This window comes from Acromyrmex echinatior, chromosome 12 (genome assembly GCF_024713525.1).
Source record: "Acromyrmex echinatior isolate Ae372 chromosome 12, ASM2471352v2, whole genome shotgun sequence".
Taxonomy (NCBI): Eukaryota; Metazoa; Arthropoda; class Insecta; order Hymenoptera; family Formicidae; genus Acromyrmex; species Acromyrmex echinatior.
Window position 1 is genome coordinate 3,767,282 of NC_141863.1, and position 27,142 is coordinate 3,794,423.

Below are 27,142 nucleotides of genomic sequence, written 5' to 3' on the forward strand. Positions count from 1 at the left end.
TTATCCTGATCTGTTCGATTATTGTATCGCCACGAGAATGATGATAGTGATGTGCGTTTGATGTGAAAGAAATATGTACAATGTATATATATATATATATATATATATATATATGTACAAGAATGTGAAGAATTTGGAAATACATCTGAAACATATCATATCGAGTTTCTGGTAGTGTTTGAAGATTTTTTCGATACATTTATTTTTCATTTATAGACGGAAAGAATAATTTTGCTGAAATATCTCAAATTAAATTTTACTGAATACAGATCTGAAAATAATTTTGTTGGACCATCAAAGTAATTATGTAGGAATGTAGGATATTAAAACTGATTGTTAGACTGTCAAAACTTTTTGCAGCTTTGTTCTTTATGCTTGAGATTTCTACATAATTATTTTAATTATTCAACAAAATTATTTTCAGATCTATATTTAACTAAATTTTCAGATACTTTAATAATATCGTTCTTTCCATGTATGTACGGGAAAAATAGGTCACGCGTTCCAGGATTAAAGCTTTGTTGTAGCTTATGGCTTAATATGCGCTCTCTCGAATAGCATTAACTTGGGAAATTTGGAGTTGAGCTTTAACACTGCTGTATGAAGATATATTAGCCTGATATACGCGTGACACAAATGTGTGAAATCTTCCCGATAGCTGTCAGGCCTCAGGGGACCATCAAAAATTCAATGGACGTCGTTTGCTCCTCTCGAGAAAAAGTCAGTGCAATCGATCGTTGGAGGAATCTTCACCACGAGCACGATGCTATTCGACGCAAAATGTCGTGCACTGTTTCGTATTGCAATTCGCGAAACCAAATGCAATTTCCGGCCTCGCTCATCTCGTCGCGTGGAATCTTCCTCGGGAATTTGTATGTGCATATGTTATGTATATGGTTGTCAGCTCTCCGCTTTTTTGAACCAATCTCCAGCAAATCTCGAATTTTTCTAAATTTTCCGATTATATATTCTAAATTTTGATAACTTTTTTAATTCAGAAATGGCGTTCGACGTGGGGTTATAATTATAATAAATTCCATATATTATTCAAGTACACATATATATATAGGAATTCATATATACAGTAATACTGTGCATTTCTAAACAAAATCGTCGTTCGGAATTCGACGTTAAACTGTAGATCCTTTTATGACTGTGTACAATCAACATGCGTACCACAGGCATATAATAAAAGTCAACACATCCTTTCGGAGAATTATAGATGGAGAAGGAAGTAATTTAGATCGAATTATTTAAGCATTAAAGATCTAGCTTTGGCCGTTACTTCCAATTCATTGTTGAATAATAAATTCTATTATATAATTGTGTGTTTAAAGAATAATATATAATTTCACGAAGAGATCAAATGGGTTTAAAAATATAGTTATTAAGTGAATAAAAAAAAAGATATTTATTAAAAAGATATTGAAAAAAAATCTCCGGCAGGTAAGAAGTATGATGACCTTTTTTTAGAGAAGCCATCTAAGTAAGCAATCGATTTCTGGCAGAACAGTAAATCTCCAATGCTGGGCTTCAAACACTGATCGAAAGCTGGCAACCGTGGTTATGTACGTTATATACAAGTAATTTAATTTGCGTATGAAACAGCACAGAAGCGTCAAATTTTTGCTCAAGAAAAGTTTCTCTTGCAAAGAGAGAAACATGGCATTGCTTCCGTAACGGATGTTAAATAATGAGATCGTTAAAAGCTGCATAAAGCATCAAGGGCGCAACACGATGTTTCTCAGTCGTTGAGTATGCATGTTAGATGTTAGCTTCGATGTCGGAAACGGTTACTAAAAATACCGATACGTTTACTCGATCGCGCCGGAAGCTCATCTCTTTCATACCAAAGACCTGTCGAATTGTCATTAAAAAACTCTTGTAAAAATAAACAGAAATACAGAGAAATCCGATCCCTTTATGAAATAATGTACACAAACTAACAAAGCTGAATATAAAGCTAGATATAAAGCTGCATTTTTTTAAATTACTATTTTTATTAAAGATAATTATATTTGCGTCTATTTGAAGAAATGTTTTCATCTCATATAGAAAGTTTTTTTAATTATTATATTCGAATGGTACCGCTACGAACCATTTTAATTGCCATCTGGCTATATGTCCATCGGTCCATCTAGATGTATCTCGGCTGAAGAGATACGTAGTTGACCCGAGATATGGCTGTACTACATCGCCCGTATCAAGTCGTAACGAATAATCGTAGAAAATACACGGAGCACTACATACTATTTTTATGGAAGAGTAAGATATCTGGAGATCTTCGTACATAGACATTATTGTTAATTCATCTCTAAGCAGAATCATTATGACATTAGAACGATATTAAAATGATTCTAAAATAAGAAAATAAAGAAATGATAGAGACAGAAGAATCTTTTTTTATGGAAAAATTCGTTGAACTCAATTCAACATGTACAAAAATTTTCAACAATAAAATAAACTAGATTCCGATTTTCGTAAAAGTAACAGACATTTCATATCTTTAAAATTTTTATGATTTGCTGTCAATATCTGCTCGATGCGGGCGACGCAGTAGATGAAGCCGGTTTTGGTCAGCCGCACATTTCTCCAACCGATATGTCCATCTCGCAGTCAAACGGCGTTTCAAAGTGACGGCATTCGAATATGATAAGTTAACAGCTTGAAACGAGCATCTCTGCGTGCTACTGATTGGCAAACGGCCAAACCGTGAAAATTCCTCAAACCGGTGAACATCCAACAGCCTCTGATAGACATTCCAAGGTTGATGGAAATGCGGTGGATTTGTTGCTTGTTTCTAGCTTTTACTACCGCGCATGTCAGCCTTCAGTTTGCTTTTTATTCAATTTTGAAGATGGGCTCGTATCGCGGATTTGACCAATGTCAAATTTGGCACGAGAGCACGAAGATTACTAATCGATCGAAATAATGTAATGCTTCTTGATGTTGCGGTATTCATTTAATGTTTGTTGCACGAGGATTTTACATCGCGTAAAAGATGAGTCAATTAAAATGTACTCGAAAGAATTTACTCCGCTTAAAAATTGACAAAGAAATATATTCGAATCAATCCCTTCAAATATTATAAATTCAGTAATTTTTTGAATTGTAAATTTTTCTATTTCATTCTCATGTTACAATTTGAGAACAGGTTTAGGTTCCTCTAATAAAAATTAGAAGATTTCTTCCTAATTATATATTTTGTATTTCTATATAATTGTGTTTATTATGTAACAGTTCATTCGACATTTTAAAAGTTTATTCAACACTACAGCGAGAATAAATAGTTGGCGATTAAAAATATAGAACTGCGTTATTCTACGATAAAATAAATGAAAATAAAGAAAGCAATAATTTTTGCTCATAAAGCGACTTATATAGTTCATCTTAAATTCATTGAAGTTTCCTTATTAAAATACTAACCGCGTTTGCTCTTTCTTGAAACAAGATAAAAATAGAATGGAAAATTGTGGAGGCTCAAATTTTTCACATTATTTTTCACTACCATATTTTTCACACGAAAATTTTGCTTTATTAAGAAGCGTACAATGACATAGTACTATCAGCAAGTTTCATTAATTATGATTAATTGTGATGTACAAAAATTTTTCCTAGATTTATACAAATTGAAAATGAGAATACTCAAAATGAGATCTATAATTCTAATATAATGGCGAAACATTGTGTTGCTATCATTTTCGTAACATCCCAAAGTAAAAGTGTAGTGTTCACAATAACTAATAATTAATTCTATTTAAAAAGTATCATGTCTTTCTTTTTATTTATGTATATAAAAATAAGTGTTGTATGTCTTACGTTTTATTTTTGCCATAACGTAGAATAAACTTTTAAGAATATCTCGCCTGATATATGAAAGCATATTAAACATACTTAATGCTTTCTACGTTTATCACGGTCGTCTCTACGTTGTTCCCGTTCATCTTTGCGCTTTGTTGTTGCCGTAGTTGAACTACTGGCGCGTTTAGCCTGTTTCAAGAATTGATCCAGACCGAAAGGATCTTCTTCATCTTTCTCAAACTGTACTGGTCCCGATCGCGCAACTGATCTATCGACTCCACTAAATTCCTTGTCAGGAACGAATCTACAATAAAAAATAAGCACCGATAGCTTTAAATTTATAGACAATTTGTAGATCGTTCATAATTATATAAATTAAAACTTATGTATTGCATACAAAATATAAATATTCTCACCTGTTTGTTTTAACCAATTTCTCCAAATCGTCTCCATACGTGTCTTTATCAATATTCTTGCTAGGACGATAAATGTGCGAAGCAATAGAATTGCCATCTTTCCATGGCTTGTCGTAAACATTGTATTCGTCGTCATGTCCGTAACCGCTGTCCATCCCTTTGCTGGTATTAAAGAGACGTTGATCGAACTGCGCTTCTCCCGTACTAGGAATGCTTTTTGCAGGTAAACCAAGAGCGATTTGCTCGCTAATGTCGCGCTCGCGTTCGCGTTGCAAACGAGAGCGTTTATCGGGAGCGGCGCGAGCCAAATTACGTTCGCGAGCGCGATCTTTGTGCCGTTCTTGTCTGAGTTGATCTCTTTCACGTGATTCTTCAGATTTATCTGTCGAGAGAAAGAAAGCATCTCTTTATCAGTTAAATATCTTCATCATTTTTGTCTTGATTCAATTTTCAGGAATATTTTTTTATTATTATTTATTTTGTGTGTGAACTAGCAATTATACAAACCTAATGTTGCGGCAGATTTCAAGCCGGCACGCTCTTCTCGAGCTTTTTGAGCGAGTTGCCTCAAATGATCTTCCTTCTTCTCTTTCTCCTTTTGAGCCAATTTCTTTTCTAATTGTGCTCGCATTTCGACAGCTTGACGGGCTTTTCTGTCAGCAATGTAAAGAGCTTCTGCTAGCTTGGCAAAGTTCTCATTGATGTGAACTTGTTGCAAGCCCCGACCGTCTGCAGCAAGACGTTTGTCTAATGGGATTGTGTAACCCTGAAATGAAACATAATTTTGTTTCCTAGAATTGTAGATAGAATCGAGTATATCAAATTATATTTCAATATTATCTTTTATGACAAGATAAACTCAATGTTAGGCATAAAATATTTCTAAACACCTTTGCATTTTTCCAGTTACTTATGCACGGTGGAATTTTCCATTCTTTCTGTTCCTTCACCGTCACTTTTCTCGTGGGGGAATGCATGACCGGCGCTGGAGGAGATGGAGGTCCTCGCGGAATCTTTTTATTAATCCTGCAATCGAAAATCTTTACATTAAACATCCGGTAATTGCAGTTGTTCTTTATTCAATTTCACAATCGTCTTATTTTCACTGTACATACTTGAATTTTGGTGGTTCTAAAGGATCTACTTGTGCCTCCACCATTCTGATGACCCTCTGTTTTGCACCTGAATTAAATGACTGTCCTTGCTGCGACGGTGTATAACGTATATACTGAGCCGGAGCTTGTTTCTCTGCGCATCTCACGGGCATGGCTGCTGCAATCTTTGATCTCGTTATCTTTTCTAACGCTTTTTTCGTCTTATCTGTGAGTTCATCAATTTCATCTTCAAGAGGTCGTTGCAAGGTGGGATCTTCCTCATTTGTAATTTCTGACGGTAGCAAATCACTCAACTTGCTATAGACAATCTATAAAAAAAAATTAGTAGATTAGAGATGCTAGTTTATAATTTCAATATATATATTTAAAGCATGATCAAAACTTACTTTATCCTTACTATGACCCTGTCTTGCTATAAGATCATATTTTACTTTTCCCTGAGCATCAAGTTGTATCGCCAAGGCATTACTTGTGGATTCTTTGCCTTTCATCCCCATTCCAAGTGGATACTGAGCAACGTGAATCTCGGGGAAAGCTCCTCCATCTCCAAAGTCCTACATGTAATATACAATGTATTACACTTTAGAGAATTACAAGAGTTATCATAATCACTGATTTTATAAAATGCAAAAGTAATCGAATTATGCTGATAAAGAATATTTGTTTGTACAAATCTTTGCCAAATTACAGCAATTATTACTGACTTCTGGATTGCGTGGCACCCATCCTCGTCGCTGTCCATAAGGTGGTGCTGTAACAACAGCTTTGACCAGCGCTGAAACTGGTCTTTGGCGTAATTTTTGTTCGCGAGCCTCGTCCTCCCTGTCCCACACCACTTGGGTGGGGGCAGGTAATAAGCTAGATCGTAGAAAGAAATGACACAACTATTATTACAACCAGATAATTTGTAAGTTCTGATTTTATGTTTAGAGGTTAAGATATCTATTTTCAAGTCAATTACAAAGAAAGCGTCTTTTTAATACTAGATTATCATCAACAGTAACGAAATGATTTTACTATAAACTTAAACAAATAAATTTGCGTATGAAAATAACTCTTACTTTGTTAAGGACATTATTAAATACGATTTGTGTATCAATCCTACTGGAAGGTCCACATATACATAAATACACACACGTCTCCCACACACATAAACTACTCCGAGTACTGACAGCTGAATATGAAACTTCGTACTTTCACCACGCGAGGTCTCCAAGATCAACTGGGGATTAATAATCCTCTTGTCAAGATCTCTCTTTAGCAGCTATCAATTGATATGTCTCAATGAGCCAAATTTTTATAGTGTTTACAGTACTTGAATACTTATTCAAATTCATAAAATGACTTCTAAGTCCGAGATCACCTTGGAGCATTTTTATATTTTTAATGGCACTTATGCGAAGAAGGAAGGAGAGGCAAGTATGCAGAGATGTATCAAAAAGTAATCCTTTTTGATTAAATAAGTTACATGAGATGTGAACATATGTCTTCTTTTTTATCAGGAAGAAAAGAAAATATTGTATTACTATCCGGAAAAAGATATAGATGTTCAAATCAAGAATATAGGACTTAGCGAAGCGATAATCAAGTTTACAGAGTATGTATCGCAATTGTGTATGTTCGTAAAGAATATTGTTATGAAAGAAAATGTATTACAGGTCTTTCAGTCCTGGGCAGCCATGTGACTATTGCCATACACATAAAACACGTCAGATATATTATCAACCAGAACCTAATTTTTGGATGGTAATGGTATGTATTTTAGAAGATATAATAGATGAGACATTTATCATTTTTAAATTAGTATGAGAAAAAAAAGCAATTTTATTAACATTTTATAGATTGTTGGTGTACCATATATCTACAAAGAAAGAGACGGTAATAAATATCAGAATGATGAAGTATCCAGCAATGTTTGTCAAGCTATATTAAAGCAGACATACATGATGTTTAGATTATTCATGGGTTCCTTTGAAACTATCATTAATGATCCTGAATGTGGTTCTGTAATGTTGTTAAAACTTAAACTAGAACATTTTTATTCACGAGTAAGCAAAGTTACATTTTTTTCAATCAAATATAAGTTAATTAAGCTCGACATGACTTTTACTATATTTCACTTTCGACTTGTTTCAGTATTTACTTTCATTAAAACTGAATAATAGTGATATATTAGATGTTTTCCAAGGTTTACAATTCTTACCTCTTGACAAGATTACATTTCTCAAAGTGCAATGTTTTATGAATCTTGTAGAAGCTATGTTTACACAAGTAAAATACACTGCATTTCTCTATAATGACCAAGTTGTTTGGTATGTTTTGTTTTCGTTATTTCTCTATTATGATATATGCGTATATTGCATATTTTATATAAGATTTCTCTCGTAATTTTTTTTAGGAGTGGCTTGGAACCTGAAGACATGCAAGTAGTTTATAATTATTTAGTAAGTACTCTTTTACCAGCTCATCTTGAAAAAGAATTACATGGAGGCTCAATACCTAGAAACTCTCCTTCACCATTCACTTCTTCACATTATGGAAAGTAAGAACGAATAAATACTTTTGCTTCGATTTAAATGTAAGTTGTGACAAAAATACTATTAAAAGTATTTTTGTTTAGATTTGTTACTGGACCTGCTAGCGTTAATGAGCCCAGTTTAATTGGAAAATCACCAAAAGTTTTTATCAATTACTCTACTAAACCTGTATCATTGTATCTAGTAGTGTATCGAGCACTAAGCGCTACAATATGTCTCTTCGTCGATAGTAAATGAAATTGTTAAAACTATTAGTTATATTATTTATTAACACAAAAATAAAAATATTTGTATTTTTTAATTTTCAGAGAAAACCAGTTTATTAATTGATTTCTTTAAAAGCTTAGACGGTTTTCTGGGACCACAATTAACCACATTAGTTAGCTCTGTAGCTGAGCAGTGCTCAAAACATGTAATAGTTACACCGGAATCGTGTACCAAGTATCTGTATTTTAATAAGTTAAATCTAGCATACAAGAGTACAATACATTTAGATAATAGACGTTGTTCTAACGTACTTACAACACCTGAAGTATTGAGGATTATTACTGATATATACAACGATAGAAACAGGTACATACATTTCCTAAAATTTATAAAACGTGCGTGTTAATGAAAATTACATGTTAATGACTTGTCTCTTAGATTGAAAGAAGCTGGAGAAGTAATTATAAAGACCATAAGTGATTATTGGGTCATTGGAAAGTTGTCGAATCTGAGAGAATTTTTTGTTGTTATACAGCAGAAAAGTGCGAGCATTATAGAAATTGATGGTAGGTATAACATTCTGTGCAATTGAATTTATGATTGTTTAATCTCTTAATAATCTCTCCATTTATTACAGATGAAGTAAAAAGACTTTGCGAGAAACAATTAAAAAGTATTTTTTTCCATTGATAAATATGCAACGAAAAATGGAAGTACAATATGAAATTACAAATATTATTTCCTTATTTTTATCATTAATCTTTCATAATAATCCTCGCTGACTATAAAGAGGTAATATACTATATTATATAAAATAATTGTAGGAAGCTGTATATTTATGCACATGTGATATAAAATGTGAATTATCTCTCTTTTCTCTTTTTATATATACATGTATATTTTATATTATTCATTAGTACTGAAAAATTGAAAAGTTGTATATGTAAATAAGACAAAGTAAGTACTATAATATTGTATGTAATAACAGCATAATTCGATTATAAAAAAATTGTTGAACAAAATTGTTCAAGAAAATTTTAATCAGACATTTCTTCCTTTACATTTTTTTGATTAAGAATATTGTTGGAGAATTTTTTTAGTTTTGCTACAAAAAAACCATCCATATTATGTACATGCGGGTAAAATCGTTTAGTTAATTTCAGCGAGGGATGAAATCGATATTGTCTGTAACTCGTGAAACCATCAGTTCCAAATTCCAAATCAGTGGGTAGTAACTTAACGTCGCGCTTCTTAAGAGCGTAATCGATGATCCATTCGTTCTCTTCTGGTAGAATTGAGCAAGTCGAATAAACAATAATAGCACCTGATTCCGAACGTGCGTTCACACAATCAATCGCAGCTAATAACAACTCTCTTTGTAATGTACAACAGCGTTGAATGTCTACTTCTGCTTTATTCGCTTTTACACTAGGATCTTTTGCGACTACTCCTGTACCTGTACACGGAGCATCCAATAAGACTCTGTCGAAGCCTTTTATAATCTGAAAATGAGATTATCAAATTCATAAATCTTGAAAGTTTTACTGAGCTATAAAAAATAAAAGAAAATTTTCTTTACCGTAGGGAATTTTCGCCCGTCGTAACTACAGATTACACAATTGACAATACCAAGTCTATGGAAATTCCCAACAACAGCTTTCAATCGTTCTTTATTTAAATCGTTAGCAAATAGAGTTCCAGTATTTTTCATAATAGCAGCAATGTGCGAGGCTTTTCCGCCTGGTGCAGCACACATGTCAAGAATTCTTTCATTTTCTTTCGGGTCTAACGCCATTACGGGCAAGAAACTAGAAGCGCCTTGTATCATATAATGTCCAGCTAGATATTCTGGTGTCGCGCCCATAGGCACTTGTGAGGAATACACTACCAAACCAATCTTTGTCCATTTTCCTATGGGATCAAGATTAACACCCCTATTGATGAGAGCCTGAAAATAGATTTGACATTGCAAGTATAATTACATTGTTTATATACATATGTGTGTGTGTGTGTGTGTGTGTGTGTGTGTATAAAACATTGATTTAATTTTATGATACAAATATGAATTTACCTCAGCTAGATCGCGTCGTCTGGTTTTCAAAGTATTCGCTCGGATAGTCATAGGCCTTTGTACTTCACTCGCTTCCAAAAATTCTAATAACTCATCTAGTGGGAATATTTGCATCAATTTTTCCATTAAAAAATTGTTGTAACTGTAATATGTACATAAGTCCATTCGAAGTAGTTCAGTATATTCAGAACGTGATCTATTTTTCTCCCGTAATTTCTTGAAATCTGATAATACCATAATAACGTCTCGTATTCGTTGTTGAATATCTTTTAAATTAGTAACATTGGTAAGTTCTTCGTCATTTGGAAAAGAGAATACACTTTGATATGTCATCATATCTTCCACTTCTTCCTCAGCAAGCTTTCTATTTAATAAAAAAAATGGAAAGAATTAAGTTAAAAAAATTTATTTACGAATTTATTACGAATAGTTAAAAATTTACTCACTGTTCTCTCTCTTTTTTCTTTTTCAGTTTTTTATTAGCTTTTTCTATTGGAAGTAAGTCATCATCATCACTTTTATCATTTTCTTTTCCATCTTCCCTCATTTGCTCATCTTCGGTAGATTCTTCCTCACTGGAAAGCATCTCTTCACTGTCACTTTCTATATTATCCTCCATAAATTTTTTTGTTTTTTTCATGTTTTTCTTTAATTTTGCAGCAGAAACTAATTGATTATCATCCTTGCTCGTATCCTGTTCATTCTCACTCGTGTCCTCTTCATTCTCGCTCGTATCCTCTTCATTCAAGCTTGTGTCCTCTTCATTCTCGCTCATATCTTCTTCATTCTCATTTGTTTCGTTTTCATCTTCACTCAAATATTCTTCATCTTCACTCGTATTTACTTCATCCATTTGTTCATCTTCATCTTCCTCAATGTCATCATCATCATTAAATAACATATTATCATCATCACCTTCACTTTCTTCATTGCTCTTAACTTTCATATTTTTCTTCTTTTTGCTTTGGTTTACTTTCTTGCCTTGTTTGATTACTTGTTTACTAGAATATATTACCATTTCTTCATCTTTACTATGATTATTATCACTATAACTTTCATTTTTTATATTGGTCTTAGTTTTCATGCTTTTCAGTTTTTTATTCTGTTTGGCTTTCTTATTTAGCTTCAATACCTGATTATTGAAATATATTTTCATTTTGTCATCTTTATTGTGGTAATTCTTATTACTATCATTTTCTACATTTTTTATTATATCTTTTTGTTTCCCCTTTGTTTTCTTATTTTGTTTCAATTTTGTTTTTAGCTTTGAGCTCAGATCAGATTGGATTACCATCTCATCTCTTTTCTCATTGACAAACTTTACTTTCTTCTCCTTCTTCTCTTTCTGCTGCTTTAATATGTCTTTCCTCTAAAATTAATTAAACAAAAATCATTTATATAAAAGCTGTAAAAAATAATAATAAATTTTTATTATATAAATCAAGAACGTACATTTTTTGACTGTACTTGTTGTTCTTCCACAGTAGTTTTCTTTTTGAGCAATTTCTTTGCATTTTCTTTTAGCTGTTGATTCTTCAATAGTCTTTTCCTTGCTCTTTGTTTCTGCCGGTGACTTAATGTATTAGATTCTTTACCTATAACGTAGAAAGGTTTAATTAATTTTATATATAATTTCATGCAAATATGTTAATAAAAATTAATCACTATTTTTCATACCTAGAATTCCTTTTGGAAATGTTGGATCACTCTGTTTCTTTGCCTTTCTTCCACGACCACTGAGGTCTTTATCAAATTTTCCTTTGCGACCCATTTAACCTACAAACTGTTCAATAGATTTTTTATTTATAGCATAAATGTTTCTAAACTATTTTATAAACAATAATATTTTACAAACAAAGGATATTCCACAATTTTTATCATATATTTATTATGCAAAAATATATAAATTCTTTGTCACTTACTGTTTAAATAATTCCAAATTTCTAACCTCTATTGCAAACAAGAGAGTATAACACGTTTTAATATCTAAATATTAATTTTAATAATAACAAGACCGTTAAAAATGGTCTGTAAAATGAAATAAAATTGTTTCGATATTTTAACAAATTATTTCATTAAAATGTTATGCCGTGAAACTCTTATAGCTGTACGTTATTGATCACCGCGTGGTGCAGCGTGGTCAACATTTTCTACATGAGAGGGAGGGGAACAGTTCTAGTTTTTTTCTCGGGTGTTGATTAGCTGCAGGATAAAGAAATATTCGTATTTTTAAAAATTCCCTATTTTATAACCATTCAATACTCTCGAAAAATTTGTTATAACAATAAAAATTTGTTACAACAAATAATCCGGATATGTGGCGAGATTGAAAATTATATTAAAAATCCAAATTTATTATACGTATATAATGCACGCATTCTTAATTTATTTAAAAAAATTGTGCATAATAGACTATTTTGCAGAACTAATGCATTTAAGAATGTATTGTACGTATTTTTTTAAATGAAAAAATTATGAAAAACTTACAAATTTTTTAACACATTTGTGAAAGTAATACAAAAAATGTGGCGGTGATTTTGAACTTAGACAAAACATTATTTTAATAAGTAGACGTTTTTAAAGATTAAGGATAAAACAAAAAAAATTTCATTTAAATTATAAGATTGTACTGTTAAATATAAATTGTCTTATATGACTATTTTATATGACTATTTTATATATGTATGTAATATTCATTTTTGTACAGAAAGTATAAATTTTCAATTTTACTTATTTATTTTTTGCTCAGAATATATACCAAATACATTTTAAAAATTAAATCGAGTAGTTAAAATCAAGTAATTAAAAAAATATGAAGGAATTAATGCGTACTATATCCTTATTAATTACAATAAAAAGCAATTTCTCGTAATTTTTGTCAAAAAATGTGGAACGCTTCACGATTTTGCGTGTCATCCTTGCGCAGGGGCCATGCTAATCTTCTCTGTATCGTTCCAATTTTAGTATATGTACTGCCGAAGCAAGTACAATTTGAGGTTCTTTTATAATTGTATATATACTTTGAAACGTGTTTAAAATCACTCTCGAGAAAATTCCATTAAATCTTCAATGTATTCTCGACCACGGCAATCTAGTGAGAAATACACGAACTAAAATAAGTCCTTTAATTTCACAGTGCTATGTCAGTCTCGTTTTCTTGTAAAACTACTCGATCTTTAAAGAATTTTATTTATTGTATCATCATTTATTACAACCGTGACTTATGTGACTGTTCAGTAGATTAAATATCGCATTGAACCCAATTGAACGCTGCGCTAGTACCGGCCGGTACAGTACTGCTTTTTGAACGCATCACGCGCTGTGACGTCATGTGACGTAGTCCTACGGGGTCCGCACGGCTCGGAGCACGGTTGCTTGCGCAGTAGACGATCGCCACGCCGCAACGTAGTGTCTTTCCGCCTTCGTCGTTGAATTCTCGCCGATTCAAATATGTATTCGCGTCAAGTATGTGCAATATTCGTTTCCAACAACGACGGAGGATCATTTGTGCGTGAAACAATACGTGTGGAAGCTAGATTTGCTTGCGATCTTGTCGATGAATGTTCTCGATCGCCTCTTTCGTGCTTTTCGTTGCGATCGAGCACAGTGAAATCGCAAAGTTAGCCGCGTTCGCGGAATATCGGAGGGTAAATGAGGTGAATTTTGCGTTTCTTTTCGACATGGCTTGGCGAAATTATATGAATATATATTTTCGTGCGTATAGTGAATCTCATGTGTATGTGTAATGTGCTTCAGGTGCAGTGAAGAGAAAAAATGAAAGCGGAGGGAGCCAAAATGAATCTTCAAAGTGTCCAACGGCCGCGAATGAACTTTCCGTCTTCACTGTTCGGACACAAAGACTTTGAGTAATTGGATCGGATTTGTCAGGTACGCATTTTATTTTTGACTCGTTATGCGTCGTCTTGGCATTCGAGATCGTATTTTGGTAGACAATAGATACACGCAGAGGTCATACAGTCCATCGAAAATTCCGCGCGTTGTGACGCTGTTCTACGGGGTTCACACGACTCGCAGCACGGCTAGTCGCGCAGACGACAGACGCATAGCGTGTCTTTTGTCGTCAATTTCGTTAATTCAAACGCGCGAGTGCGACAAGTGCGATGCTTGTTCGGGATAACAACGCGGAATTGATAATTGTGTACGTAAAACAATGTGTGTGGCAGTTAAATTTTCTCGCGATCATGTCGATGAATGTTTCGCGATCGTTGTCGAGCTTCAAAGTTAGCCGCGTTTGCTTTCGTGGTTTGTCGGAATGTAAAATGTCCGACCATTTTTTGCGCTGTTTTTCATTGCTGTTTAAGTGCCGTGTAAGAGAAATGGATAATTATTTAGAATAACCCCCCTCCCCGACCTCAAATCTTAATTAAAATACACTTATTCGATGTGTTTTCACTCAAAACGAAAGAATCTGGTAAAAAGCCACGGCGGCCTCGTAAATCGAGTTATTAAGCGTTAAAGTTGGAGACTGGAGATTAAGATATCTATCATTCCGATTCGATATAGTTGTATGTGCGTTCTGCATTAATTACACAAATTACTGCTTTAAAAACACAAATTTATTGCTTTAAAAACACAAAATCTCTGCTTCACAAACACAAATTCATTGCTAATGCAAAGAATTTGTACGCTTAAAGCAGTGAATTTGTGTTTTTAAAGCAATAAATGTATTTTTGAAGCAGTGAATTTGTATAATTAATGCAAAACGTATACATTGAGCTGTATCGAATAGGGATGGATATCTTAAGTTTCCAACTTTAATGCTTAATAACTCGATTCACGAGGCCGTCCGCCGCGTTTTTTTACCAGATTCTTTCGTTTTAAGTGAAAACACGTCGAATAAGTGTATTTTTATTAAGATTTGAGGTTGAGAGGGGAGGAGAGAGTATTCTAAATAATTACCGAGAAATGTAATTCAGATACGGTCAATGAAGGAAGCGATACAGGGAATAGTCTTTTGAAACAGCGATGGAATAGATCTTTGAATAGATTTTCATTGAACGTGACGACAGATTTAACGGTAGGACTTTGAGTAAGTAAGCCGATCTATAAATCTTTATCTGCCATCGCAGATATTGAAATTCGCAAAATTTTCAATAGACTAGCTTCTTTAGATGTATTGAAATGCGTTATTTTCACCAGGATGAAAGTGACTGGTTCAGAAATTTGTATCTTAGAAATAATAGCACAATTATCATATACAAATTATTCTTTAAAAGAATATTAATTTTTTAAATTAAAAAAAATGTGAATTAAGAGAATCTTTTTTAATTTATTTTTGAATTAAAAAAAAAGAAAAAATATTCAAGTTAAAAGAATTTTCTATAAAAAAAAATATCAATTAAGAGTTAAAATATTATTAATTATTCACACTAAAAATGTGAATTATAATAATTTGTATTAAATATTAAAGCGCTCGTAAATGTAATAAATTCTCTTAATTTGCACATTTTGCTTTTTCTTTATTTAAAAATAAATTTTCCTTTAAAGTATATACAATAAAAAAGAGGCCTAACTACAGCATAAAAAAAATGTTACTGACAAATTTTCAATAAGACTATCCCCCCTCCTATAAGACCTCCCTCTCAGATTTAAAAAGCAACTGGTTGAGTAGAAATTCAATGTGCGAAAATAGAATTATCGGTGAATTTTTTCTTTTCTCTTTTTTTTTTGTATAAAAGTCGAGAAATTCTGACTACATCTCTTGGCGGCATTTCACGACGTTTAAGTTGAAGAAGAAGTTTCAGTGGGGCGCGCGACGCGATAAAGGAAAAGTTCGACATTCATGACAGAATTTTAAAGTTTACGCCCGCGAGAATATGAATGTTTAATGGCCGCGCCGCGTCGACCAGGAGGAAACGAGCGGTACACCGACGAGTGCAATTTGATTTTTTTTTCGCTCGACACTGATATCTAACGGACGCTTGGTAATGCAATTTACATAGCACGAAAAAGAAAATGCGTCGACGATCCCTCCTGCTTTCATTCGCGACCCTGGAAGCATTTCAATTATCCGAGATCTGTTTGTATTTCGTATCTGCACTTCTTCACCAGAAGGGACCATTTCAGTTACCTTCGTAGTTTCGTCCCGGTAGCGGCTTCATTTCACATTTATTATATCTGTATCTATTTTGCGTGAGCTTTACGAAGATATTAAATCAAAATATACAATAAATATCTCTTATATATCCATTTTTATCATTTGACTGATATAATTGAAAAATTGATTGATCATCTCGTTTCATGAAATTTTAATCGGGAGACACAAAATTAATGCAATTGTGTGAAACAGAGTTATTATTGGCTTCATCAAAATTTCAAAATTCATACGATGCTTTTATTTCTGTATGTTACTTGATATTTCACTATTTCTAATTACAACGCGAATTATTTATATATCTAACATTATACATTTATAATGTATCTAGCAAAATTTTTAGATATTTCAAATCGTCTTTTCCGTGTAGAGAATTGAGAAAAGGAACATACAAATTTAATTATGGGAGTTAAGCTCGTTTAAATGGGAGTTTTCATTAGCCCAGCTATAGAATTCCGAAACTGTGACGACATGTAAACGTCTTTGTGTTTATGCATGTTATGTTTGAAACATTGCTGCGTTACTATGAATTACCATATGCGGACATAATCGCAGTAGCGTAACAGCGGTCACGACTTCAATTAAAGCCGGTTGTTCAATTGTGCGAGCTTCTCTCTCTCTCTCCCTCTCTCCCCCCCTCTCTCTCTCTCCCTCTCTCCCCCTCTCTCTAGCAGGATATATAGCACGGGTCAAGTCGGATCCCGCGCGATTCGACTACGCAAAGCACGTATTTCGCGGCATCCATCGAGTCGTTAGAATTCAACCTCAGGCGCATTGTGTTCCGATCGTTGGAAATAATTAAGCTCTCTCCACGCGGGTAAAAGCTCACGGGACCGGGCGGCCCTTTAGGGAAAGGAAAGGGGAAATGAAAATCGCTGGAACATATCGTTTCGACGTACGAACGGAATGCGTTTCATGTTCAGAAAATTAATCGAACGGTGGCGTAACTTTTTTAAAGTATTATATTGGTCGAAAAAAGAATTCGTCGTGTCATTTGTATACTGTACTACCGGTTACTCAATTCAATATTATTTTTAATTCAATAACGTCAAAAGCATCATTTTTTAATAATAGGATCTCCTATTATAAAAATGATCCAATAAGATTACTAAAGTTATTCAGTATTAATCAGTTTCATTATTCTTTCAATCTTTTTTGAAATAATTAATGTTATCTAGAAATTCTCAGCGTTATCTCTTTTCGTGATTATAAATTAAACATATTCGCAAAGCAGGAATTAAATATCAATCCAATCGCATTAAAAAAGCGAGAGAGAGAAAATTTATTTATGAGAAAATAATAATTATTACACTTTTGATATAATGTTTTACGTCGGGCAAAACAGAAAATGGAATGAAGATATATAATTATTTCAGATAGGTTTTAGCGAGTAGTGGTAAAACTCTCTTCTTTCATTTAAAACGTAACACCCATCTCATAAATGTGCACTTTGCGCATGAGGAAGGAGCTTGTTTCATAGAAGTAGAAATTGTAAGAAGTAAAATACGGGATTAGGAAGGGGCCATGTTTGCCATGGAGACGACTTCAAATGGATTTGCTTGCAGCAAAGTGAGCCCAGGTCGGTCGCGGCCGACGTAATCGCCAGAATCCATCCTGTTATAACTTATGCAAGTCTTCGCATAATCCGGGAGCGTCCACCTTCTGTGTTATACATTTTGAGAGTGCGCTAGAAAGCGCGTTGAACATGTAAATTTAGAGTTGCGCGGATTTTCATTTCAAACGAGAAGGCAATGACTATGCGCAGGGTGTAAAAAGTCTCATACGATGGATATTCATAGTTATTATCAAGCCACGGCTTATGCGAATGAAATTTATATTGCATATGTTTGTCTCTTCTTTATCTTACGTTAATGAACTTTTTTGCATATGGAAATTTTGCCATGCTGTATGGATAAATTTAAAACATTTTCATTAAAGATTAGAAAATTTCAAGAAATCGGTAATATAAGGCCGATATTAATATGAGTGAGTAAAAAAATATGCGAATGTAATGATCTCTTCTAATTAAAATTACAAAAAGTATTACAAAGTATTTGCGTGTTCCACTATCATTTTTCATGTATTGTTCCTTTTGTATGATATATGTATAATTTGCACTTTTTTTTTAAATTGTACATGAAAAGGACGATTTTGCTGAAGTATGAAAATGTAGTTAGATACAGATCTGTGAATAATTTTGTTAATCATTAAAATAATTGTGTTGGACGCTCAAACTGGTTACTAGAATGTCTTTTTACCACTATTGCTCATCATATTTGAAATTTCTACGTAATTATTTTGATAATTATGTAGAAATTTCAAATATGGTGCGCAATGCTGTAAGAGTCCAATGAAATTATTTTCAGATCTGTATTTAGCTAAATTTTTAGATACTTTAGCAAACCTTTCTTTGTATTTAATATTTGTAATTATAATTGTATGGCAAAATAAAATTGGGTTGTCCAGGTTGTTCAATTCAGCAAAATTGTTCTTTCCATGCAATTTTTGAAAAAAAAAATTTATATGATTTACAAGGTCTTTTATTTTCGTGATTAGATTGATTGATTCAACGGTTATAATTTACAATATAAAATGGACAGGATGCATACATATACATACGTACTCGTTACAATAGCAAATCTGCAAATTATTCTCATTTCGCAATCGCTCTTCTAACTTGATTACATATTAATTTATAATTATTGTTAAGTGGAGCGTACATTTTATTCGGAGATTGTAGTATAAATTATAATGAAGCGTTAACTAAAAGTATGAATTAAAATATGATTATTCCTAATTACATCTGTGTGTAATCACCAACTGCGCTTCTGATTTGCAATTTTGCTGAATTGAAATTCAGCTAAATGCATGATATTTATACACAATGTTTTCTATAAAAATTGTCTGGCTAAATTATAATTTCGGTTGCATTCGTATATTCAAATTATTACTGTTAATTTATAAAGATGTTTAAAATAATTTTTTTGTTGATGAGTAGATACATCTCTGTGCTTAAAGAAATTGCAAAGTACTCTAATTAACTTTTTCAATATTACTATATAGGATCGATATAGTTTTTTGTCCTCCGTAGATACGGTCAGGCTATTAGTCTTTCGCTTTTGTTTTTTTGGAAAATGTCAGGAAAAGATTCAAGATACAAGTGTAGCATGACGATAAGGGGATAAATGTTTAACTGTGAGAAATTTGTCCTGGGGAGAAGATGTAGAGAAGATATAGTCGGTGACATAGGTTGCGCGCAGGATAAACCTTGAGGAAATCGCCAATAGTTTTCAACATTCGCTAAAAGAAGATAGGAGACGAGGAGAAAAGGCATTTTCGAAAGCCCAGGTTTCCCACTTGGCATCGTTTCCTCTCTTCACTTGCGTGCTGTTCACTTAGCGTTCTCCCTCGCTTTTTGCCAGTCTTTCTTACGCCCGCCTTGCAAGTTTCCGTAGTTTCTATCTCTGCTTATATACCCGCCACCTGGTGCTTTTATCTTACTCTTATCTTTCAAAAGACCGACACGACGCGGTGCTCCCGGGAAGAAATTCGCCGTGGTCTTGTTCGGCGCTTAAAGTAAAGTTTAAACCGCATCATTGAATCCATCGATCCTTCTCTCTACCTTTTTTCTCCCGCCTACGTGCTCCGCTACAACTATTTCTTCAGTTTTCTCGCGCTCGTTTCTCTCTGTTTTTACGCACCTCAGTATTTTCAGCCTGTTTGTCGCGTTCGCCTGATTGTTATCACAGTTTTTCAAACTCACTGCAACGTACGAACATTTTTTTCGTCATCTCGCTCCTCGCTTTCGGTCATTCTTTTTGCGTCTCCATTTATAAACTGTTTCCTTCAGTTTATCTTTCCTCGCAGTGGCCCCGCTCTATTAAAACTTTGCGTTCCCTTTGTCTCTAACTTTACTGCACCGCTTATGCGATGCACCTCATTTCTTCGTCGCCCCTCTCATTTTCAACCCATGTATCCCATCTTCCTTATTTGATCTCGCGCTGCCACCTTGCTACTTTCACTCCATTTATTTTCTTTCAAGTAGTTGGCGTATACTACCGTTAACTGTCATCTCTTGCTCGGCGTCGTCCTCTCATTCACATAATATTATCCCCTTTCACCCTTTCATGCCACTCCTTGCTTATGTACTTTCTTTCCCTGCATTATTTCTCGTACATACAGTCTTGATGTCCGTATGTTCTTTCACTGTCGGCATTTTGTAGATATTCTTCATCTTTTTATTCCTCTACATCACGCGTGCATCGTTTTATTCTCTACATTTTTCTCGTTCCCTATGGATACATGTCCATATGCTGTATTGTGTCTAGCGAACGCGTGTTCAAATATAAAAAAGTACTTCAAGCAGAAGTCGTTGCTTGCGAGGGAACATCGAGCGTTCTCATACAAGAGAAGTTTTCATACAAGAGAAGTATTTAAAATCGTCTTCGTTACTCATTGTATTTTTCTTGAGCAAACTTGAGCAAACATATAATCTTTGTTTGTAAGAAGAAATTCTCAGCAAATCATAACTGTCACATTATTAAAATTATATATTGTGTGAATTTTTATTTTATACAGCGAGAATGTACTCTGTTGCACCTGGCAAAGAACCAGATATATTGATTTATTTTTCTAGACTGTTATTTTAATTTCGGTATAGCTGAATGTACCGATTATATATAGTATTGACGATGGTTACCTAATTGTCATATCGATACAGTTGATCAACATAGTCATACAATACCTATACATTATACCTTAATTGACCCATATTCTGTTGAAATCGATTGAGTGTCTTGAGACAATGAATCTTACAATAATGGACCTTACAACAAGGAACTACAATATTGTCACACTAATAAAATTCGTAACATAATTTGAATTTGAAAAAGAAAGAGCAATTTGTGCATTTTAACAAATTTTAATAACTTTATAAAAAGTACTCTCTGCAGAATGTTATAATATTTTAATTTATGAAAACTAAAAATATGTGATAATATTTATAAACTAAATAGTTCAGAAGCATACAATTCGAATGTTAAAGCATAATTCAATTTAAATTAAAATTTACTGAGTCTCAACATCAACCTCGTATTTCATAGGTAGACTGTGTATGACAGGTATTTGGATTGCAATGCCTGCCATATGTTGGAATTTCAAAGGTGATTCGCTTTAAAGAACTTGTTATTATAATGACATGATGACACAACAAAGAATTGAACCTTTTAATTATTTATATTTCTCTTCTCGTGTGTTACAATATGTACTCATATTATTTCAGTATGTTATGATAGGAAACAACAAAGAGATGTTTTATCTTTTTTAACGACTCATTTAAATATACATAAAAACCGCGCTTTTTTAATATTACTGTATTTTCTAACATAACTGTATGTCTTTACTGTTGTAAATTAGGTCTCTCAAAAGATTCAAAGTGAAAGCAACATTGGATTTATACACTTCATTAACCTATCACAGTATTGACATGTGGCTGGTATTTATAATCGGTTCTTATATTTAAGACCATTTTAAGTAGAGTCTTAAGATGTCAATCACATCAGAGCCGTATTAGTATTTTAAGACATTACTTAAGACGGTCTTAAAATAAGAATCGACTATGAATACCAGCTTACGTTATAGATTTCAGCCATTCATCGCGTTCACTTATAACAATAATTTTGCTGCCTCGACAATAAGGTGCGTTCTCGCAAGTCGATAGGAATTTTCAGTAGTCGCAGACGTAAAGAGCACACGTAAGAAACACACAAGATGCAGTCTTGCAAATCGATAGGAATTTCCAATAGTCGCGGGCGCAAAGAGCACGCGTAAAAATACACATGCATATACGTATCTACGCGGGGCGTTGAGGAACATGCAAAGATACAGACAAAAGGGGTGACCTATATATACACACCGGAGGTACGCCTAATTTGCATTCGCTTTGACTTTTAAATTCCGCGACACGGACTTTACAATGGAGCGAAGTGGTCGGTGAGATGGGAACGAGAGTGGCGAGGAAAGGGAGCGAAGGAGGGGATGCACGATGCCTGATGCAGGGATGCAGGGATGCAGGGATGCAGGGATGCAGGGATGCAACGATGCCATTGCAACGTTGTAGTTCGGTGCGGACGCACCGTTGAGAATGGTGTAGATTTGCCTAAGGGGTCAGAAACTCTTCTCATTTTCCACGTCCGTCCGTCCACCCCCTTCACCCCCTACCTTCCTATACCTTCACCCCTTTCGCATTCCTTTTTCACTTATACGCCTGTGCTTAGCAGAAAGGTTATCGTTTATCTCGTAAATACTCTCTCTTTTAAAATGCAAATGGTGAATTGTGTAAAAATGAATTATACGCCATTTCTTAGGTAATGTCTGTCCGTTTTCGCTATATACAATAATAATTTGCACGTTCGGATACAGATGGGAGATATGGTCCAACAAACGCAATGTGCATGTTTGTTTTTCGTTTTATGTTTATCGCTAAAAACCAGTCGAGCATGCGTTTTTATTAGTCAGCTTCATGAGTGCAATTTATGTTAAATATAATCGAATTGTCGGTTGCGCGAACTTTTATTAACCTGATAATAGAATAATACTCAATAAGCGTATACTACTGTGATGTTTATTTGTACAATTCTACCAAAATTAACGGTTGTAAAATTAACTGCGATGCTCACCGGTTTTAAAATATATGCTCACCGGCGTTGATGTAATTACTCGAATATTTTCGTTTACGCGAACAGTAACAGGTGGCGATGCATTTTGTTGAGATATTTTCCATGCATATTCGTTTACTTTTGAACGTAGAGCGCAATGGAAACTTAAAATTCTATCTTTCCAACACAGTGATAGTGATGGATGGCATCTATCGATAGAAATCCAGAAGCATAAATTGAAATTGCATTCCTGTTATATGCATGACGCAATATTATCGACAATGCGTTTGTTCACTCTTTTATAAACTTTTTTACGCGACTTGATATTTTGCCACAATGCCTTCAATCATGCAACATAGAACTTGTTTGAAAAAATTAATCACTCACAATCAGCCTCGCTTGCTTCTCGTCATTTTCCATCATATTTCCTTTACATTCTCCATTGTAATGCAATTTCAAGTTCACTTCCTTCATCAAGTTTAGGGTCAATAACGATGTTGTGTACTCTCTTCCTTCTCTCGCTTAAGGCGACGACGTTGTCGTTAACGTGTCTAATATTTTCCTGTCACGTTATGCATAGTGCATAATATTCACCCGTGAAAGTCAGACTAACGCAGCTTACGCTAATATTGTTACGCCTATTAATTAGCAAAGTTGCTTCACGGCACAAGCTGCAAACTTTGTCCCTGAAAGAGGTAGAGGGGTTAGGGAGAGGAATGGGCAGGAAGGAAGCTTTTCTCGTTTTCCACCTCTGCGGCCAACTCAAGTCAACTGGTTTAAGTAAGTCAATTTCTCCGCTACTTTATTTTAACGTATTAGACGAAAAGTTACACCGCTTTTTACCGGTACAGAAAATCTTATTGAACTGCTTTTCCTCTCGTTCTTAGGGAAACTGCAGAGCTTAAGGAGAGACGCTCAAGTGTGTTTAATAAGCATGACAACTAGAAGTAGATTCATGAGTGCGAGTATTCTCTATTCGAAAGACTAATTTCACGTTTCGCTTCATGCGAATAATTACAATTGACAGACGTTCGTTTTATTTTTAAATATATTGTTTCGTCAACTTAATCTTCCTCTAGAGGAACATCATTTTTTAAGAAAACTGACAGAGCGACAAATGTTTTTCTTTGACAACTTTTTAGCAAAAAAACAAATAAGCAATAAATAGAAATATTAACTAGAAACGATTTTGCTCACTTTGTTCCGCTATATAACTTATATAAGATGTCAATCGCGGTTGCATTTAAAAGACAGCCGCGTGTCGTGATGACGAGGGAAGTGAGAGCAAAGACTTTAAGAAGAAGGAGACACATGAATATAACTGGGTAGCAGCAGTACATTTTCTTTTCAGCGCACAAAGCGGAGTTTCTCTGGACGAAAGCTAGGACATTGCGCCGCTCTCTCTGTCTTTATCTTTTTCGTAGAAAGGAACGCTCTACAGAGAGACGCTATTTCATCTTATCCAATCGCTTTGTCTGCACCGTACCGAGGTTGACGGCCCCTTAACACAATTTTTCAAGTGGATTGCCGATGCCGCTTGCGACTCCCAGACTCCCTCTCTCTTCGACATTTCTTTACACTCACACACACACACATACATATATATATTTATGTGTATAAGATAGATACATATATATATATATATTTTTGATATGATATCCTCATACCCTAACTCGAACCGACCAGCTTTCGTCCACCCTCGACGCTCTTATCCTGGTACATCGCGAAGATCAAAAGGCGCGTTCAGCACGAATAAACATTGTGCACTTTGGTCCTCGGCAATGTCGACGGACTTCTACGCTGCGCACGTGCATCCTTTCGAAGTTGCGAGAGCGTAAGACCCCTTGTAAGACGCACATGGAGTTTAAATGCAAGGACGAAACTTGCGTCAGCGAAACTACCTTTCGACTTCTTCCGGTTCGCGAATGGTACTTTCACGATAGCGCGAATCACTCGAATACATTGCTGTACCCCGTACGTCCCTTCCCTTCTATACGAGCAGCCGTATCGTGACCGGGAAAATTCAAAAGCGTTCTCGAATGCGTCTCGTGTTCGTAGCGTTTCGTAGTGAATACTTGACGCGAATGCTCGACGAAATCCGCGCAGCTCGTATCTACGCGTATAAGTCTCTCTCGGTGGCGAAAGGATTATGCTCGTTTCTCACGATGTATAGTTGCTCGATGACATTCTCCCAAGTATAGCACCGCCAACCAATCCTCCAATCCCTGCAGCCCCAACCCATATACACTCTCGTTATTCTCGCACTTCCGTCCGAGTCTTCGTCACCTTCCAACCTCCCAATCGGCGTTTTGAATGTGTCGCCGCAATAGTTTACAGGTTGCGCGTGCAACGCGACTACGTGACGAGAACGCCCAACTAAATTAAACTAAACTAAAGCGCCACGTTCGTTCCCTGAGATGAGAGTGGAAGAGAGATAGAGGTAATGGTAACGTATTACGTGTTGCTGAAAACGCGTCTATGGTCCTGGACTCGCGCATCCGACCCGGACTCGAACTAACGGGATGCAATTAATGTCTGTCAATTTTCAGAATTCAATATTCTACGCTCCGCGGTGGCCGACATGAGGTTGTAACGAGCATTTCCGATGCTTGTAACGTTGGGTTAATATAATACCGAAAATGAAGTTAATGAATCTTTCTCTTTGGGCAAAAGGGCTTTGAAAAAAGAATTGCTATTCATTTTAGAATATCGGAATATATCGTGGAGATATCAATTGAATTAGAATTATAATTATACATCACATCGTTTATCTCATTTAACAGACATGTTATACGTTTAGACTAAAATAAGAATGTTCGCGTTAATCTCGCGTTATTCTAAACGAGATATACATTAAGTTACACCGCATTTATTACATGCGCCGAAAAGTTCGGGCGTTTTCGTTTCCGCTCTGCAGGTGCATCTCATTAGCCTCCGGCCGCTTAATGATGCTTCGACTTAACTTCCTCGCACGGCATAAAGTTGGTTCGTAGCAATTTCTTACTCTCGGTTTCTTTCCGTCTCGGCCGCACCCTGGCAACGGATGTTCGACATTCTCTCGTCGTTGATTCTCCCATGGGTACTGTTCCCACTCGATTTTCCACCATCTCTCTTCCCCAACTAGGCGAGAGAGCTTCTCACTAATTGCTCGGGTTACATTATTGCACGATGTAAAGAACAAGCTCCTTAGTGCGCGCAATGGCATATGAATAAATTAGAGACACATTTTATGTCGAAGTTATTCGCTTCGTTGTATTCATGCTTTAATTTTGTATTCTCGAGAAGAAATAAAATTATCTGGTCCATACATTAGCAAAAATTATGAATAAAGAATATTAAAACAGATAAATTAGCTCTACATTATAATATATCTTGCAGTCACATCCGATTTATTAAAAGTTTTGTAATCTTCCACGGAATGTGCTGTTTTCGTTACGAGTATCTTAACTGGTTGAGATTTCAGCATGCAAAGTTTCGCAAGTAGATGGTGTAATTTTAACTATTTAACGAGTCCCTCCCCCCCTCCCCCCTTCCGTTACTCCGTTTCATTGCACATTTCGGAGCAACAAGTATCTTTTTCTTGTAAAACTGCCGTTGAAGGTTGATCGTTATCTGCAAGATAAATCAACTGTCTGATGTGGAAAAGCTTCGGTAAGCGGTAACCCTAGAATGTAACGAGGCAAAACTTTGTTAGTCTTAAAGTGTGAAGGTTAGAATTCGCAGCAGTATTTACTTCAAATTTCGTAGAGCGATGTGATATAACGTCAAATGTAAACGCCTGATAAAATTTGTATTAGTGATGAAAATTGATCCTGAAAATTCCGCAGGAAGGGAACCTCATCAAAGCGCAATTACGACTGTCAGAGATTCATGTGCTTTCAGGTACATATACGCGTGAATTTACAGTAGTATTATCATTAATATTATCAATATTTGTACTAACGCAAGGATTTTATATTAATTAAAACGAGGATTCGCCAGCGGTTCAGTAAATATACACACGTTGGTATTCGCATTCGATCGTTGCGCATAATTGTCAATATAATCGTTACAATAATTTATGGTCATCCTATTTGATGGTGCCGTGTAGGAGAACATCCAACATGTATACATATCGCATATGTATTATACATCTTGGTATGTATCCACAACGGACATACGGCTGGTCTATGTACGCAAATTATTGCATACACTCCACTTTGAAGACGCACCGAGACGGACCGA

At 34.7% G+C, this 27,142-nt stretch overlaps 4 protein-coding genes and 1 non-coding gene across 9 annotated transcripts in view; 2 read left to right on the forward strand and 3 right to left on the reverse strand.

Moving 5' to 3' along the window:
• Positions 1-27,142, forward strand: part of NLG-5 (neuroligin 5) — a 271,314-nt gene that overhangs the window by 53,224 nt on the left and 190,948 nt on the right. For 3 of the 5 annotated variants that reach the window (XM_087411742.1, XM_011066032.2, XM_087411744.1), the window contains exon 1: positions 12,482-14,035. The gene's annotated coding sequence lies outside the window, so the exon portion shown is untranslated. Of the gene's footprint in view, positions 1-12,481; positions 14,036-27,142 lie in introns of those variants that run through there. The other 2 variants (XM_011066031.2, XM_087411741.1) reach the window with 2 other exon arrangements.
• Bx42 (Puff-specific protein Bx42) lies at positions 3,185-6,518 on the reverse strand. The gene is made up of 8 exons (XM_011066029.2): positions 6,394-6,518; positions 6,037-6,190; positions 5,719-5,886; positions 5,333-5,640; positions 5,108-5,243; positions 4,725-4,983; positions 4,218-4,599; positions 3,185-4,105 (listed from the first exon to the last, which is right to left on the reverse strand). Exons 1-8 carry the CDS (start codon positions 6,405-6,407, stop codon positions 3,895-3,897), a joined length of 1,632 nt encoding a protein of 543 aa, XP_011064331.1. The 5' UTR covers positions 6,408-6,518; the 3' UTR covers positions 3,185-3,894.
• Ccz1 (vacuolar fusion protein CCZ1) lies at positions 6,478-9,098 on the forward strand. Its single transcript, XM_087411745.1, has 10 exons — positions 6,478-6,751; positions 6,839-6,929; positions 6,991-7,084; positions 7,174-7,380; positions 7,469-7,644; positions 7,731-7,874; positions 7,953-8,098; positions 8,178-8,442; positions 8,515-8,642; positions 8,714-9,098. The coding sequence occupies exons 1-10, from the start codon at positions 6,673-6,675 to the stop codon at positions 8,764-8,766; spliced, it is 1,383 nt and encodes a 460-aa protein (XP_087267871.1). The 5' UTR covers positions 6,478-6,672; the 3' UTR covers positions 8,767-9,098.
• Positions 9,070-12,306, reverse strand: LOC105152036 (uncharacterized). Its single transcript, XM_011066064.2, has 7 exons — positions 12,070-12,306; positions 11,825-11,930; positions 11,600-11,742; positions 10,594-11,516; positions 10,148-10,511; positions 9,656-10,024; positions 9,070-9,578 (listed from the first exon to the last, which is right to left on the reverse strand). The coding sequence occupies exons 2-7, from the start codon at positions 11,916-11,918 to the stop codon at positions 9,114-9,116; spliced, it is 2,358 nt and encodes a 785-aa protein (XP_011064366.2). The 5' UTR covers positions 11,919-11,930; positions 12,070-12,306; the 3' UTR covers positions 9,070-9,113.
• Positions 13,029-13,135, reverse strand: LOC147907746 (U6 spliceosomal RNA). The gene has a single exon (XR_015547048.1). It is a non-coding gene; the product is annotated as a U6 spliceosomal RNA (small nuclear RNA).

What these genes read in the sequence shown, in the direction of transcription:
- Bx42 (XM_011066029.2), bottom strand. An exon ending in GGGTGCCACGCAATCCAGAA is followed by an intron (nt 5,887 to 6,036) that starts GTCAGTAATAAT and finishes TATTACATGTAG; the next exon opens with GACTTTGGAGATGGAGGAGC. An exon ending in AGGGTCATAGTAAGGATAAA is followed by an intron (nt 5,641 to 5,718) that starts GTAAGTTTTGAT and finishes TTTTTTTTATAG; the next exon opens with ATTGTCTATAGCAAGTTGAG.
- LOC105152036 (XM_011066064.2), bottom strand. Translation starts at nt 11,918, where the DNA reads ATGGGTCGCAAAGGAAAATTTGATAAAGACCTCAGTGGTCGTGGAAGA. An exon ending in ATTTCCAAAAGGAATTCTAG is followed by an intron (nt 11,743 to 11,824) that starts GTATGAAAAATA and finishes TCTACGTTATAG; the next exon opens with GTAAAGAATCTAATACATTA. An exon ending in AACAAGTACAGTCAAAAAAT is followed by an intron (nt 11,517 to 11,599) that starts GTACGTTCTTGA and finishes AATTAATTTTAG; the next exon opens with AGGAAAGACATATTAAAGCA.
- Ccz1 (XM_087411745.1), top strand. Translation starts at nt 6,673, where the DNA reads ATGACTTCTAAGTCCGAGATCACCTTGGAGCATTTTTATATTTTTAAT. An exon ending in GAAGAAGGAAGGAGAGGCAA is followed by an intron (nt 6,752 to 6,838) that starts GTATGCAGAGAT and finishes TTTATCAGGAAG; the next exon opens with AAAAGAAAATATTGTATTAC. An exon ending in ATATACAACGATAGAAACAG is followed by an intron (nt 8,443 to 8,514) that starts GTACATACATTT and finishes CTTGTCTCTTAG; the next exon opens with ATTGAAAGAAGCTGGAGAAG.